This window comes from Malurus melanocephalus, unplaced genomic scaffold, assembly GCF_030028575.1.
Source record: "Malurus melanocephalus ecotype Western Australia unplaced genomic scaffold, MMel_1.1 scaffold_469, whole genome shotgun sequence".
Taxonomy (NCBI): Eukaryota; Metazoa; Chordata; class Aves; order Passeriformes; family Maluridae; genus Malurus; species Malurus melanocephalus.
The window spans coordinates 493,408-506,453 of record NW_026623701.1 but is presented as its reverse complement, the minus strand read 5'-3'; the positions used below and the strand labels follow the sequence as shown (position 1 = coordinate 506,453).

At 45.6% G+C, this 13,046-nt stretch overlaps 1 protein-coding gene across 1 annotated transcript; it reads right to left on the bottom strand.

The window, feature by feature from the left end:
- Positions 1 to 1,598: 1,598 nt before the first annotated feature.
- MC3R (melanocortin 3 receptor) lies at positions 1,599 to 2,576 on the bottom strand. The gene has a single exon (XM_057380734.1). The coding sequence runs from the start codon at positions 2,574 to 2,576 to the stop codon at positions 1,599 to 1,601; it is 978 nt and encodes a 325-aa protein (XP_057236717.1).
- Positions 2,577 to 13,046: the final 10,470 nt, after the last annotated feature.

Sequence of the window (13,046 nt, the reverse complement as noted above, 5' to 3'; positions counted from 1 at the left end):
GGGAAATGGGAGTGCAGAGTGGGAAATGGGAGTGCAGGGTGGGAAATGGGAGTGCAGAGTGGGAAATGGGAGTGCAGAATGGGAAATGGGAGTGCAGGGTGGGAAATGGGAGTGCAGAGTGGGAAATGGGAGTGGGAAATGGGAGCCCCCATGGGCAGCAGGGCTCTGGAACACCATCACCAGTGCGGGGCAGAACTGGGGCACAGGGGCTGGGCAGGCTCTGGGCTGCATCAGCAGCTTCTCACCGGGCACAGGGGGCTTCCAGAAATAATGAATAACAATAATAACAACAATAATAAAATAGTAATAATAAATAATAATAATAAATAATAATAACGCAGTAACTCCACTCAAAATAAGAAGGTGGGGAAGAAATAAAAGAGAGAGTTTTAAGTCAAATGAGATCTTGGAGATGTTTGAAAGCATCAGCCAGCTCTGGGGGTTTGGGGAAGGTGCTGAACAGCCTTTAGGGTGGCTCTGCCTGTGCCTGTGCCATGTCCAAGCTGCATCAGTGACAAAGTGCCCTTTGSAGGTCTGTTTTTGCAGAAAGCASAGGCAAAGGCTGAGCTGTGGCAGCWGMAGGTCTGGCTCTGCACWCCAGGAACACACACTGAGCTGGGGAAGGGAGGCAGACAGGGCAGCAGCACCCAGCCCTGACATTTATTTCTCGATGCATGAAGTCCTCTCTCACACACATCTGATTTCTTCAGGTGCTGATGAGTCCCTGCAGCTTTTACACCATTCAAAGTATTTTGCATTTTAATTCTTTCTGCTGTTCACATCCCTGGCTCTCCTTAGCGGGGATTTATCAAAAGGAGACTTCTGTGACTTTTTACAAACATAACCAATACTACATTGATCAGTGCATTCCAGCTTTAAAAAAATAATTAAAAGTGCAAGGATCTAATACTCTTATATCACAATAAATAATGTAAAAGCTTTCATACRAATCAACCCTATCAGGCAGCTTTTTAAGTCACACTGTCACCGATACTGTAGTGATAACAGATTTCAGAAGAGAAACGTTTGCTTCCACCCTTGGAAAATTTTATGCTTTACGGCAATAGCAAAAATGCCAATCTATTCTTTCATTAAAAGGTGGAGGTGGAGGTGTGGAACAATGCCGTTACCTGGGGGCGGTTGGATAAATAGCTCTCCACAGAGGTTGCTAATGAAATCTTTGAGAAAGCACTGACTTGTTGGCAGTGGCACAGAGAAAAAGCAACAGGCACAAATGAATGCTAGAGAGAATATTATCTCAGTCTCGAGAAGCTGGCATTCCTTTCCAGGATTCATTTCTCCCGGCAAGTTTCTGAAGCTCTTTTGTAACCCACTCTGGATTTCCTTCTGTTATAACCACTTTAAAAACTKCAAATAATTCAGTTGAAACTGGTATTCATTCTAAAGAGTATGAAACAAGGCATCACATATAGAAGGCTTTTGTCTTTCCTGCCCCCTTCCTTCAGGCACTGCATTTGAAGTGAGCTGCTCTGTGTTTTTGATACATACATATCTATATATATATATATTTGCATTTCTACGCCCCCGGTGTGTGTTTTCCACCCAAAGGTGTGTGTTTTCCACCCAAAGCCAGGTGTTCACAGCATGCACTGTCCCACACTCATGCCATAGCAGCAACACACGATTTCTTTGAACGTCTTTCTCATCTCCAGGCTGCGGAAGGCGTAGATGAGCGGGTCGATGACGGAGTTGCACATGATGAGCACCAGGTAGGTGTTGAAGTGCGCGGTGTAGCAGACGCAGTAGGGGTTCATGGGGCAGGAGATGATGAGGATGAGGTGGAGGAAGAAGGGAGCCCAGCAGACGATGAAGACCCCCAGGAGGATGGTGATGGTGACGGCGCCCTTCATGCAGGTGCGCTGKGGGGGCACGCCCTCGACGGGCAGCGCGGCGATGCGCTTGACGTGCAGCCGGGCRAACAGGAACATGTGCACGTAGAGAGAGGCCATCAGCAGCAGCATGGCGAAGAACATGGTGATGAGACACACGATGACCGTCTTGCTCTCCGAGTAGGCGATGAAGATGATGCCGCAGATGATGCAAGCCACCCAAATGAGCACGATGAGCGTCAGCGCCTTCTTCACCGTCATGATGCTGTGGTAGCGGAGGGCGTAGAAAATGGTGATGTACCTGTCGATGGCTATCACCAGCAGGTTGCAAATGGAGGCCACCAGGGAAATGCAAATCATGGAGTCGAACACGTTGTCCATGTGCTGGATGAAGTGGTCGTCGATGATGAGGTAGCCGCTGCTGAGGATGGCGATCATGATGGTCTCCAGGGCGTTGGACATGCTGACCAGCATGTCTGCCACGGCCAGGCTGCACAGGAAAAAATACATGGGAGAGTGGAGGTTGCCGTTCTTCAGCACTGCCAGGATCACCAGGATGTTTTCCAGGAGGCTGATGATGCCCAGAGTCAGGAAAACCTCGGCTTTGATGAAGACCTGCTCGCAAAACCCGTCGCCGCTTCTGTTGCTCAGGACGGAGTCGTTGAGSTCTTCGGTGACGTTGAGCAGCACGGGCTGGAATGAGAATGCAAAGTGGGTGGTGTTCATTGTCGGCAAAGGAGATGGATTCACCAGAGCTCGTGGACCCCAGGGAGCACAGAGTAAACAGAGAAAAAAAAAAGAAAAAGGAAAACGAGTCCTTCCAAGCTGCTGCTGTGCATACGGGGTGCAATCAGCAGGACTTTAATCACTTTTACAAGTGCAAACATCAAAAAAATCTGCGTTTACAGGGAGTTTGTGTCAGTCACAGGCTGCTCTTTCCTTTAGAAGAGAGGGAGTTTCAAAGCTTGCAGGCAGCCAGCAGTTTTCCCGCAGGGAAGGATCGGCAGCAGGACATCGCTGGGTTCAGCTCTGCTGGTGAGGAAAAACCCGGAGTTTCCCCTGATCTGCGGCTCAGCCAAGTATCTGTTGCTATTTCGGTGGGAAGAAAAGAGAACTAARGGATTTATAGATGCCAGGAAATAAAAACCAACTCCTCCTTGGCGCTGCGAGCAGAGCATTGGCCATTGGAGAGCGCGCACCTGGTGAGTGACAGCAGCAGCACCTGGAGCGCATCCCGGCGCTCCCAAACCTTCTGGCGCCATCTGCAGATCCCGGACTGGATGGATTCGCTCTGAAATCCCTCGGAAAAAAGCGCATTTCGATTCCTTTCAACTTTTCTGCCCGCTCTGGGCGGTTGTGTCCTGCCCGCGGGAGGATTTGGGGAGGGCAGGATGCTCAAACGCCATCCCTGCACATCCTGAGGGGCTGTTAAAGCTGGTCTTAACTGGGATTGTTCTGATTTAAGCCTCTGCAGGAGCCAGGAGATTTTAATTTATCCCGTGTGAGCAAGCAAGCTCACAAGCAAGTAGATTGTCCTCGCGCTTCATTCATTCAGTATTTCTGCAGTGCAATTTTCTCAGTTTGACTTTTTTTTAAAAAAAAAAAAAAATCTGGTGATGCCTGAATATTTCCCAACTCCTGTTTTTGCAGAAGGACTTTAGAGCTGTGGCAGAGGTCAGGAGAGAGTGGGTGYTTGGGAAGGAGAACATCCCCTGCAGCACTGTTCATCCCTCTCCATTTCTCTCTCCGTGGATATTGTTATCTCCTTCCCTTATTTYATTCTCCCAGCCTCCAAACCAGAATCCCTGACCTGTTTTGTTCCTTGCAGACGGAGATGAAATGTGTGTTTCAAAAGCTCGGTGTGACTCAGGCTCTCATATCCGTGGTGATCAAAGGGGTGGTGAGAAATCCCTGTGGGTTTGGCCCCAGAACTGATCTGTTCTGAGTATTTCTTAGGAGGAGCTTTCACACCCCCAGAATTGACACAGACAAGGGCTGATTGTTATTCTTGTTTTGTTTGATCACCTAGATCCCGATTCTGAGCACAGAAATGCTCTCCAGCCTGATTTACAGGGGTGGGTTTTGGGGATGGACTTTGGGGTCTCTCTCAGCAGAAAAATGAGAACTTTTGAAAGCACCTTGAGTTCAAAACTCGGCAGGTTCTGTGTGCAAGAACCCACACCAGGCTGGGAAAACCTGCTCCTGAACTGGGAATTTTACTGAGGAAAACACCCCCTGCGCTTCTACAATAATTAAAAAACCCATTTAAATGAATTTTTAGCAGTTTAAAACGGATTTGACAACATTTATCAGCAGCCTCCTCCTGTTTGASTGTGCTGAGAGGAAAATGCCTCTGTGCTGTTCTGTGCCCTGGCCCTGCCGGGAAAGCTGGGGCAGTTCAGGAGCACAGAGCTGGATTTATCAGGGATGTACCCTGTGTTTTTAGAGCTCTGGGCACTGCCAGACCCTTCCTTCAGCAGCCTCGGGCACAGCCCTGCTCTCATCTCTGCCCTCATCTCTGCTCTCATCTCTGCCCTCATCTCTGCCCATCTGCCCTGCACTTCTCTCACCATTTTTAATCACAAATGATGATCCAGCCCAGGAATCTCTAATGAAAGTTTCGTGTGCTTCAATCACGGCAGATGGATCCTTCACAGAATTATGAGCAGCMCTTAAAAAGCAAAAAGAAAAGTCAGGACAACCCACCCTGAGCCCACAAAGAGGCAATGGGTTGAATGTGGAAATCAGGTTTATCTCTTACATTCGTGTTCTTTCCTAAAATAACTCCCATTCTAAGAAAAATAAGCTGCAAATAAGAGGAGGTCAGCRCAGTAAATGAAATATTGGCTGTGATGAAAGCAAAGATGAAGGTTTGGCTGGTTTAGCTACCAGCAGAAATGAATAATTTTCCCAGGAAAAAAAAAAAAACCTTTTACAAAGAAGTTAAAAGCAAGGTTTATTTATTTTTCAAGTGCTCTTATTGCTCAGCTGTTTCTTCACTAGTGGAATGATTTAATCTTGGGGAAAGAGAAAGTAGCATTTACTGCCAGACGTGGATAATGGAGTTTCCTCAGAGAATTCCCTCGTGAGGCTGCTGAATGAAAAATCCTGTTCAAGGTTTGACATCAGATTGAGCTGATAATGGCTGATAAATGCATATCACTTTCCTTTGTTTTCACTCCTTTTCAACAGACAAAAGTGGAAATTTTAAAGGAAATYGCAGCATAATAAGCAGATGATTTCTCCCATGCAGCAGGGAATTATTGCTGTCCTGAAGTTTTGAGTAGTCAAATTAGCAAGTATAAAACTCTTGAAGATCTCTCTGTTTTATTTTCTCTAAAAAAGGACTTAAAAGATGAATTTTTTCCTCTTAGCAGAGCAGAATTTGTTGGTTTGGAGTTGTGTGCTCATTCCTGGAGTGTCCATTTGGGTTTTGATTGGGGATATCTGCAAACACAGAATTTAATTCCCCATCTGGGCTCTTCATGGTGGGCCTGGCACAGTCACGGGTGCAGAATCTCTGGCAATTTCACGTGTTGGATGCTCATAATGGAGAGATTTCCAGGGTCTTTTTCCAAAAAAGTTGAAGTTTTTACAACTTCCAGTCRTAGTTATTAACATAATTTATTATGTTAATATATTATTATAACATAATTTATCATGTTTATCAATTTATATACATAATATAGATTGAGCTGGTTTATTTAATTAAACCTCAATAATTAAAAAATTAACTTGCATTACCCCCCAAAAAAAATTAAACGCACAGTTTAGGGGAAAGTATTTTCTTAGGGTGTATCTTGTGAAAGGTGATGAAAGTTTAAATGTTCTGCAYGAGTGAGGGGATGCAAAAATGGGCAGAATTTGTGCTGAGCATCACTAGATGTCACCCTCAACCCGGATTTAGTTTCATTCTCACTKGGCAGAAGTTTTGATTTGAAATTCCTCCCCTTCTGTTCTCACACACCCCTTTTCCCCACGCCCCTTGCATTTAACAACTCTTCCAGTTCAGCATAGCACAGTTATGCATCGATATTTTTTTGTGTAAAACCTGAATCAGAATTAATGAATCAAACAGAAATAGCTGGAATTTGCAATGCCATCGATTTCTGTGTAGATGAGCACTGAGGAAACAGAAAAAGCAAAACCCCCCAGAGCAGGGATTGTTCCTAACGTGTCTGGTTGATTTTCCAGTTTTGCTCAGACCTTGTTGGTGTCTCCATCACGTGAAATGAAGAGGAATGCTGAGATCAAACCCCCGTGAAATCACGAGGAGCTCTGACTTCCCCTCTGTTTCAGCACCATTCAACAGGGAAAAAAAAAAAATAAAAAAAAAATAAACCACAAAAAAACAGAGCTCTTTTATGAAACAGGTTTAGGCAGTAATTGTCAGGTGAAGYGAGTTTTCAGGGAAAGGCTTTGTTTTTCAGCTCTGAAATACTTTGTGGGAGCATTCCAGCCCTGCTGGAACGTTCATGCCTGAATGAGAGGCAGAAACGTTTCGGTGAAGTTCATGCTGTGGTTATTTATTTAATTATTGGATTCAGCTCTTGTTTTTCAAGATATTAGGAAGAAATTCCTCCCAGAGAAGCTGTGRCTGCCCCTGGATCCCTSGGATTGCCCAAGGCCAGGTTGGRCAGAGTTGTTGATGATTTTCTGCAGCAAATCTGGCACTGCTGGTCCCACACGTTCCCCTTTGTGCCTTACTCAGACAGTGAATGAAGAATTCCTGYCCTTCCCTGCTGATTCCAAACCCTTTCCCCCCTGATTTCCATCTCCCCTGCAGTTTATTCCAGCAGTTTATTTCCCTGTGTTTTCTGCAGCACATGATCCTGGCTTAGGCTGGAATCCATTAACCAAGAGTGAAAAAAGAAAATTACACCGGAGCCTTTATTAAAGGAAGGTGTAATTAACCACTTTGGATTAATTGAAGATGTTTTGCTCCAGGAGCAGCAGTTGAGCTCTCAGACCCTGTAACCCTGCAGGACCTTTATGAATGAAACCTGTCATTKTCCTGTTCTAAAACATTCTGTGCTGCTGGAATCATTGTACAAAGAGTTCCTTGGGATTCTTAATTTAAAATTAAACTGTAGCTCCACAAGGGCTGAGGATTCTAAGGGAAAACAGGCCAGTGCCAGAAATTTGATTCTGAGCGAATTGCTGTTTTATTTTAAACAAACAACTTCAGGTAGCTGTCAAACACGTTCCCCATGATTTCTTCTTCTAGTTTAGTGAAAAATTTCCATCCTGTCATGGTGGACATAGAGCAAGCAGAATCAAGGGCATTGAAAGATGATCTTTTATTAAATATTTCTTAAGGAGATCTGGACCTAGGCCCTGTTCCATTATTGGCCTGTGTTAAGCTGACATTCCCTCAAAGACTCAGCCTAGCTTTTAATCAGTTCAGATGATTAATATGAGCATATATTGACCTTCTCAACTTCCTGTGCGTTTTCTGCTGAAAAACTGCTTTTAGAGCTCAGAGGAACAAGAGCCATCACCAAAACCAAACACTTTCAATTCCTGTCCCTTCTTAAAAACTCTGCTTTGCAGGTGAYGCTGCAGAGCTTTTGRTTTKCCCTTCTGCCTCTKCTTGGAGGAGGAGAAATTTTAAAAYGTGAAGAGTTCACCTCCCTTCTGCCTCTCCAGAACTTTCACTCCTCAGAGCGATTCTGACATTGTTTTGGGACATTGCAGAAGTGCAGAGGTGGTGCTTTCCCTTTTTGGCAGGGTTGGGGTTTGATTTCAGGAGTGTCTGCTCGGTAATTTCCTCTTCTGATCTCTGGGCTCTCTGCTTCAGCACAAACAGCAAAGAAAAAGTTTAAAATGTTCTTTATCTTCAGAGGAATCTCGTGCATGAAGCTGCAGTGCCTTGGTGCTCCCATCCCTGTTCCTGCTGGAGTTTGGGGAGGTGTTAAAAATCACTGCTGTGCATAAAAACACTGCTGGGAGCRCTGAGCACCGAGTTTGTGCTCCTCAGGCAAACTTCCTCACATTTAGCATGGAATAATTTGGGTAAATAACAAATCACAGGTGTTCAGACAGATCTAATGGAATAAATCCCAATAAAGAGTAATCCAGACAGATCCAGTGCAATAAATCCCAATAAAGAATAATCCAGACAGATCCAGAGGAATAAATACCAATAAAGAATAATCCAGACAGATCCAGAGGAATAAATACCAATAAAGAATAATCCAGACAGATCCAGAGGAATAAATCCCCATAAATAGTAATCAATCATAATTTCAGCATTTGAGGTTCAGTGATTTCAGGAAATCACCAGAACACAAAAATCAGCTAAGAAAAAGCAAATGAACAGCTTCTAAATGGTTTTTTTTTGTCTTTTCACGGAGCTGCCATCAGGAAGCAAAGCATCRTTATTGTTCCTTTCAGCTCTCAGCAGAAAAGGAAGTAACACTGAATAAAAGCCCTTGGCTGCAAGATTTCATAAGAGAGAGAGGCAGAGAGGAGGAAGGAGCAGAGCTGTGCCAGTGCAGGTGTGATCCATGAACAAACCACGCTGGGCCACCCCGTAGGACTCCGATGACACAGAGAGGATTTCCCAGCCATGGATCTCACACCAACAGCAGAGGCTTTCTCCCAGGTAAAGAAAGAAAAGATTCTGGCTGGTGTGGAAGCGCTGGGGATGGTCCCAGGTAAAGCAGAAAGGGCTCTGTCTGGTGTGAAAATGCCTGGAGATGGCACCAGGGAAAGCAGAAAAGGTTCTGGGTCATGTGGAAGTGCTGGGGATGGCTCCACGGAAAGAAAGAAAAGATTCTGGCTGGTGTGGAAGTGCTGGGGATGGTTCCAATGAAAGCCCAAAGGATTCTGGCTCATGTGGAAATGCTGGGGAGGGTCCCAGATAAAGCCCAAAAGGTTCTGGCTGGTGTGGGAGAACTGGGGAGGGTTTCAATTAAAGCAGAAAGGGTTCTGGCTCATGTGGGAGCACTGGGGATGGCTCCAGATAAAGCAGAAAAGATTCTGGCTGGTGTGGAAGTGCTGGGGATGGTTCCAGGTAAAGCAGAAAGGGTTCTGGCTCATATGGAAGCCCTGGGCATGGTCCCAGGTAAAGCCCAAAGGGTTCTRGCTCATGTGGRAGCRCTGGGGATGGTCTCTGATAAAGCAGAAAGGGTTCTGGCTGGTGTGGAAGTGCTGGGGATGGTCTCTGATAAAGCAGAAARGGTTCTGRCTGRTGTGGRAGMRCTGGGGAKGGTTYRTMAGAAAGCAGGGATGAGTTTGTGCTTCACTGAAATATTTGCAGGCTGTTTGATGTGCTGGGCTGTTGTGTGAGAGGAGCTCAGAGCAGCTYGTAGATCAGAGGTGTGTGCAGAAGATGAGCAGCAGATGATGTTTTTCTGTGCTTTATTCTCGAGAAAGTTGTAAAGTGTGAACTTTTCCTGCTACGAGCAGAGAAAATCACTCTTCTATCGCGGTGGTAGAGAGGATTTATTAACACTGCACATTATCTGTGCTGGAAATTTCCATAAGGTAATTGGAGGGGWGAAAAAGTGGTTTCTATTGTAGGCAAGAGCAGTGTTTGATAATCCTGCTGGGATGGGAGGTGATGGATGTGCCAGGGCTGAGCACACATCACCGGGGGTTTGTGTGAGCTCCTGCCACACTCTGAGCCCTGCAGCCTCTCCTGGGTCAGTTCTGCAAGGCTGAAAATGGGATAAACTGGACAGAGGGAAACTCCTGGAAACTCCTGGGACAGCTGATGGGACTGGGAAAAGGGCAGTGAGGGAGGAGGAGGAGGATGGTGCTGCTYAGAAGGGTCTGGGCTCTCCTGGCTGAGTGCTGGGGGTCCAGCCCTGCTTTCACAGCTCCCCTCGCTCCTCAGCTCACAGAGATTTACTGCAAAACCCCAGAGCAGCTGCTTGAACCAGGGCAAACCTATTCCCTGCTCTTGTTTGTCACAGGGAAAAGGGCACGGTTTTTTATTCCCCTCCGGAGGTGGTGGAAGAGCTTTGCCAGCGCTGGGGCAGCTGCAGCTCCGTGTTTTTGTCACGCCTTYCCCCTCTGCTTTTTTTTTTTCCCCTCCTGTTTGCCATCACARCCACACCTGCAGCACCCAGAGTGACAGAAATTTGTGTGTCAGCTCAGCCTCCTGTTTTGGTAGAAAAAGGGGAAGTGCAACCCCGGTTTTTTATGGGGTTCACCGAGTCCCCGTGGCAGCTGCACCAACAGCAGCTTGTCCCCTCTTCACCCCGAAAATTTCAAATGTTTCTGATTTTCCTTTCATGTTTTCGTGCATGCAGGAATTCACGCTCAGGGTAAGAAATTGATGTTTTCACTTCTTGCCAGGGTTTCTGACTAGAAAAGGTTTCCCGCTGGCAGTTCTTTCCCCAGACATTACCAGCACATCTTCTAAAGTTGTAAAAGCCCCTGTATATTTGATATCGTGTGGACTTGCACCAGGTTTCAAAGGGAGATGATATTTGCTGGGCAGGATGTCAGCAGGACATGAAATATGAATGAAATTGTAATTTTATGGCTCTGAGCACTCTGTACCCTCCACAGCCAGATGAAAAACCACTCTCTAAAAACACTTGATTAACTTTTTTATTTTTTTTTTTCTTCTTTCCAGCTAAGCCAGGAAAAAATCCTCAAAATCATGAACATGGTGAAAAATAAAGAAGTGAGCATTGAAGGAGCTCTGCATCTGGCACAGAGGGAGGTGTTTGCTGAGAAGGTGAGGCCACTCCTTTGATCTGTTCTGCACRATGTTCAAAGGTAGGAGCACGATCTGGAGAGCCCTGCTGGGGTGAGGAGCATGTCTGGAATAATTCCAGGGGTTCAATCCCAGTTTGGGAAACACAAACACGCTCTGGAGAGCCCTGATGGGGTGAGGAGCATGTCTGGAATGATTCCAGGGGTGCAATCCCAGTTTGGGAAACACAAACATGATCTGGAGGGTTCTGATGGGGTGAGGAGCACGTCTGGAATAATTCCAGAACACAATCCCAGTTTGGGAAACACAAACATGATCTGGAGGGCCCTGATGGGATGAGGAGCACATCTGAAATTATTCCAGAATACAATCCCAGGTTTGAAGGCACAAACACGATTTTGGAGAGCCCTGCTGGGGTGAGGAGCACATCTGGAATGATTCCAGAACACAATCTTAATTTGGGAAACACAAACACGCTCTGGAGAGCTMTGATGGGGTGMRGAGCAYRTCTGGAATGWTTYCAGGGRTRCAATCCCARTTTGGGAAGCACAAACAYGATCTGGAGARYYCTGMTGGKGTGAGGAGCACATCTRGAATGATTCCAGGGCACAATCYCAGTTTGGGAAGCAAAAAGAGCCCCAGTTTGTCCCCAAACAGGGCAGGTCGGAGTGGTTGGTGTTGCCTGGGTCCCGTGGGATGGACATTCCGTGCAGACACCACAGGGATGTCTCTGCCTGGATTCAGGTGTTGTTGTTCCAAGGGCAGCATCGAGTGCTGGATTAACAAATGTGGGGCAGAATCACAGAATTGGGAATGGTTTGGGGTGGAGGGGACCTTAAACCCATCTCATTCCACCTTTCTGAACCTCCCAGGGTGCTCCAAGCCCCGTCCAGCCTGGCCTTGGACACTTGCAGGATTCAGGGGCAGCCACAGCTCCTCTTTCCCCGGGCCTCACTGCCCTCATAATAAAGGATTTTTTCCTGTTATTTAATCCAATCCTCCTCTCTGTCAGTGAAGCCACTGCCTGCCCCTGTAAATAATCTCTCTCCCCATCTTTGTGAATGTGATTAATGAATTTCAGGAGGATCCTTCCCTTCATTTCCATGTGGAATTCTGCAAATCCCCGAGTGCTGTTTCTGTTCACAGACAGAGATTTCACAGCTGAATTCAGGTGACCAAAACCCAGCCCCGTGTGGGATGTGTTGGTGATTTCTGTTTTCATTTCCAGGATCCACAGGATTTGTTGACTGGCTCACAATTTAACTTCATTATCTACAAATACAARCACTACCGCTGGCAGAAACGCATTTTGCAGGTACCTTCAAAAAAATTCTCACTTTTGGTGCAGTGTTTAAAAATGTATTAAAGCAAACCTGTGTTGACAACACCTGGTGGTGATTTCCTGGTTCCATTAAGCCAGGGACAAAGGTTTTGTGGGTTTTTTCCTGGATTTCACTAAAATTTCTTGTAATTGGGACAAAATTTGATAATGAGCAAGTCTGAATTATGCAAGCTAAAGGCTGTTTTTTTACTACATTTTAACTATGCAAAATAGAACCTCCCTATTCCCAATATTCAATATTCCCTTATTCAATATCCACATTGTTTTTTCTAATTAAAACTTATTTGCTTAGATATAAAGTAAAAAAATGGAGAGAGGTGTCATAGAGGTGGAAGTTATCAGCCTAGGGGTCTGGAGCAGCTTAATTTCAGTTCTCTAATCACAGCAGACTTCAAAAGTCAGAGATGATCAYGAGAAAGGTTCTGCTTCAGAGATTTCCTGCTATAAACAGGACAGAGGGAAAGGCCACAGGGGCTGTTTGGTTGTTTGCTCACAGGTTTTTAACTTAGAATTGTTCTCAACACCTTCCCTGCATTTCGGTGCTGGGGCAGGGATGGAGGGAGYGAGGATGATCCTGCTTTTAATTTGGGCTGAAGCAGAGGATTCTGCTGGAATGGAAGCTGTGCATGGCCAGCTTAAATTATAATTTACAGATTAACTTATAAATTATAATTTACAGAGGTTTCCCCCAAATTTTGTCACAGTCACTTCTGTGAGATGAGGAGAATTTAAAAAGAAGCGATATCACAGAGTGATACATCCTGCATATTCATCAAAAGAGACACGTGAGCTTATGAGGAATATCAGGTTTTTTTTTGTAGTTAAAACAAGCATTGTGCAGTATCTTGATCGTGGAATAAAATGTTAAAATTCTATTTATTCTGCTCTTTCACCTAAATGAAAGGTGAAACAAACACTTTGACCACGTAGTAACATTGGGCTGCTGCCTTTGCCTTTCAACAACGAGAATTAACAGAGAATTTTCTCCTGCAGCTCGATTTCAACAGCAGGACCATCTTTAACATCGAGAAAGGCACAATCAAGAAGCAATTCCCTTTCTCCCAAGTCAAAGGCTGCGAGGATGCTGACAGGAGACGCTTCAGCATCGCCTTCCATGGGCGGCAGCACTACGAGCTGGAGGCAGTGTCCCTGGAGGACAAGAGAAAGGTGAGAGTGTCCC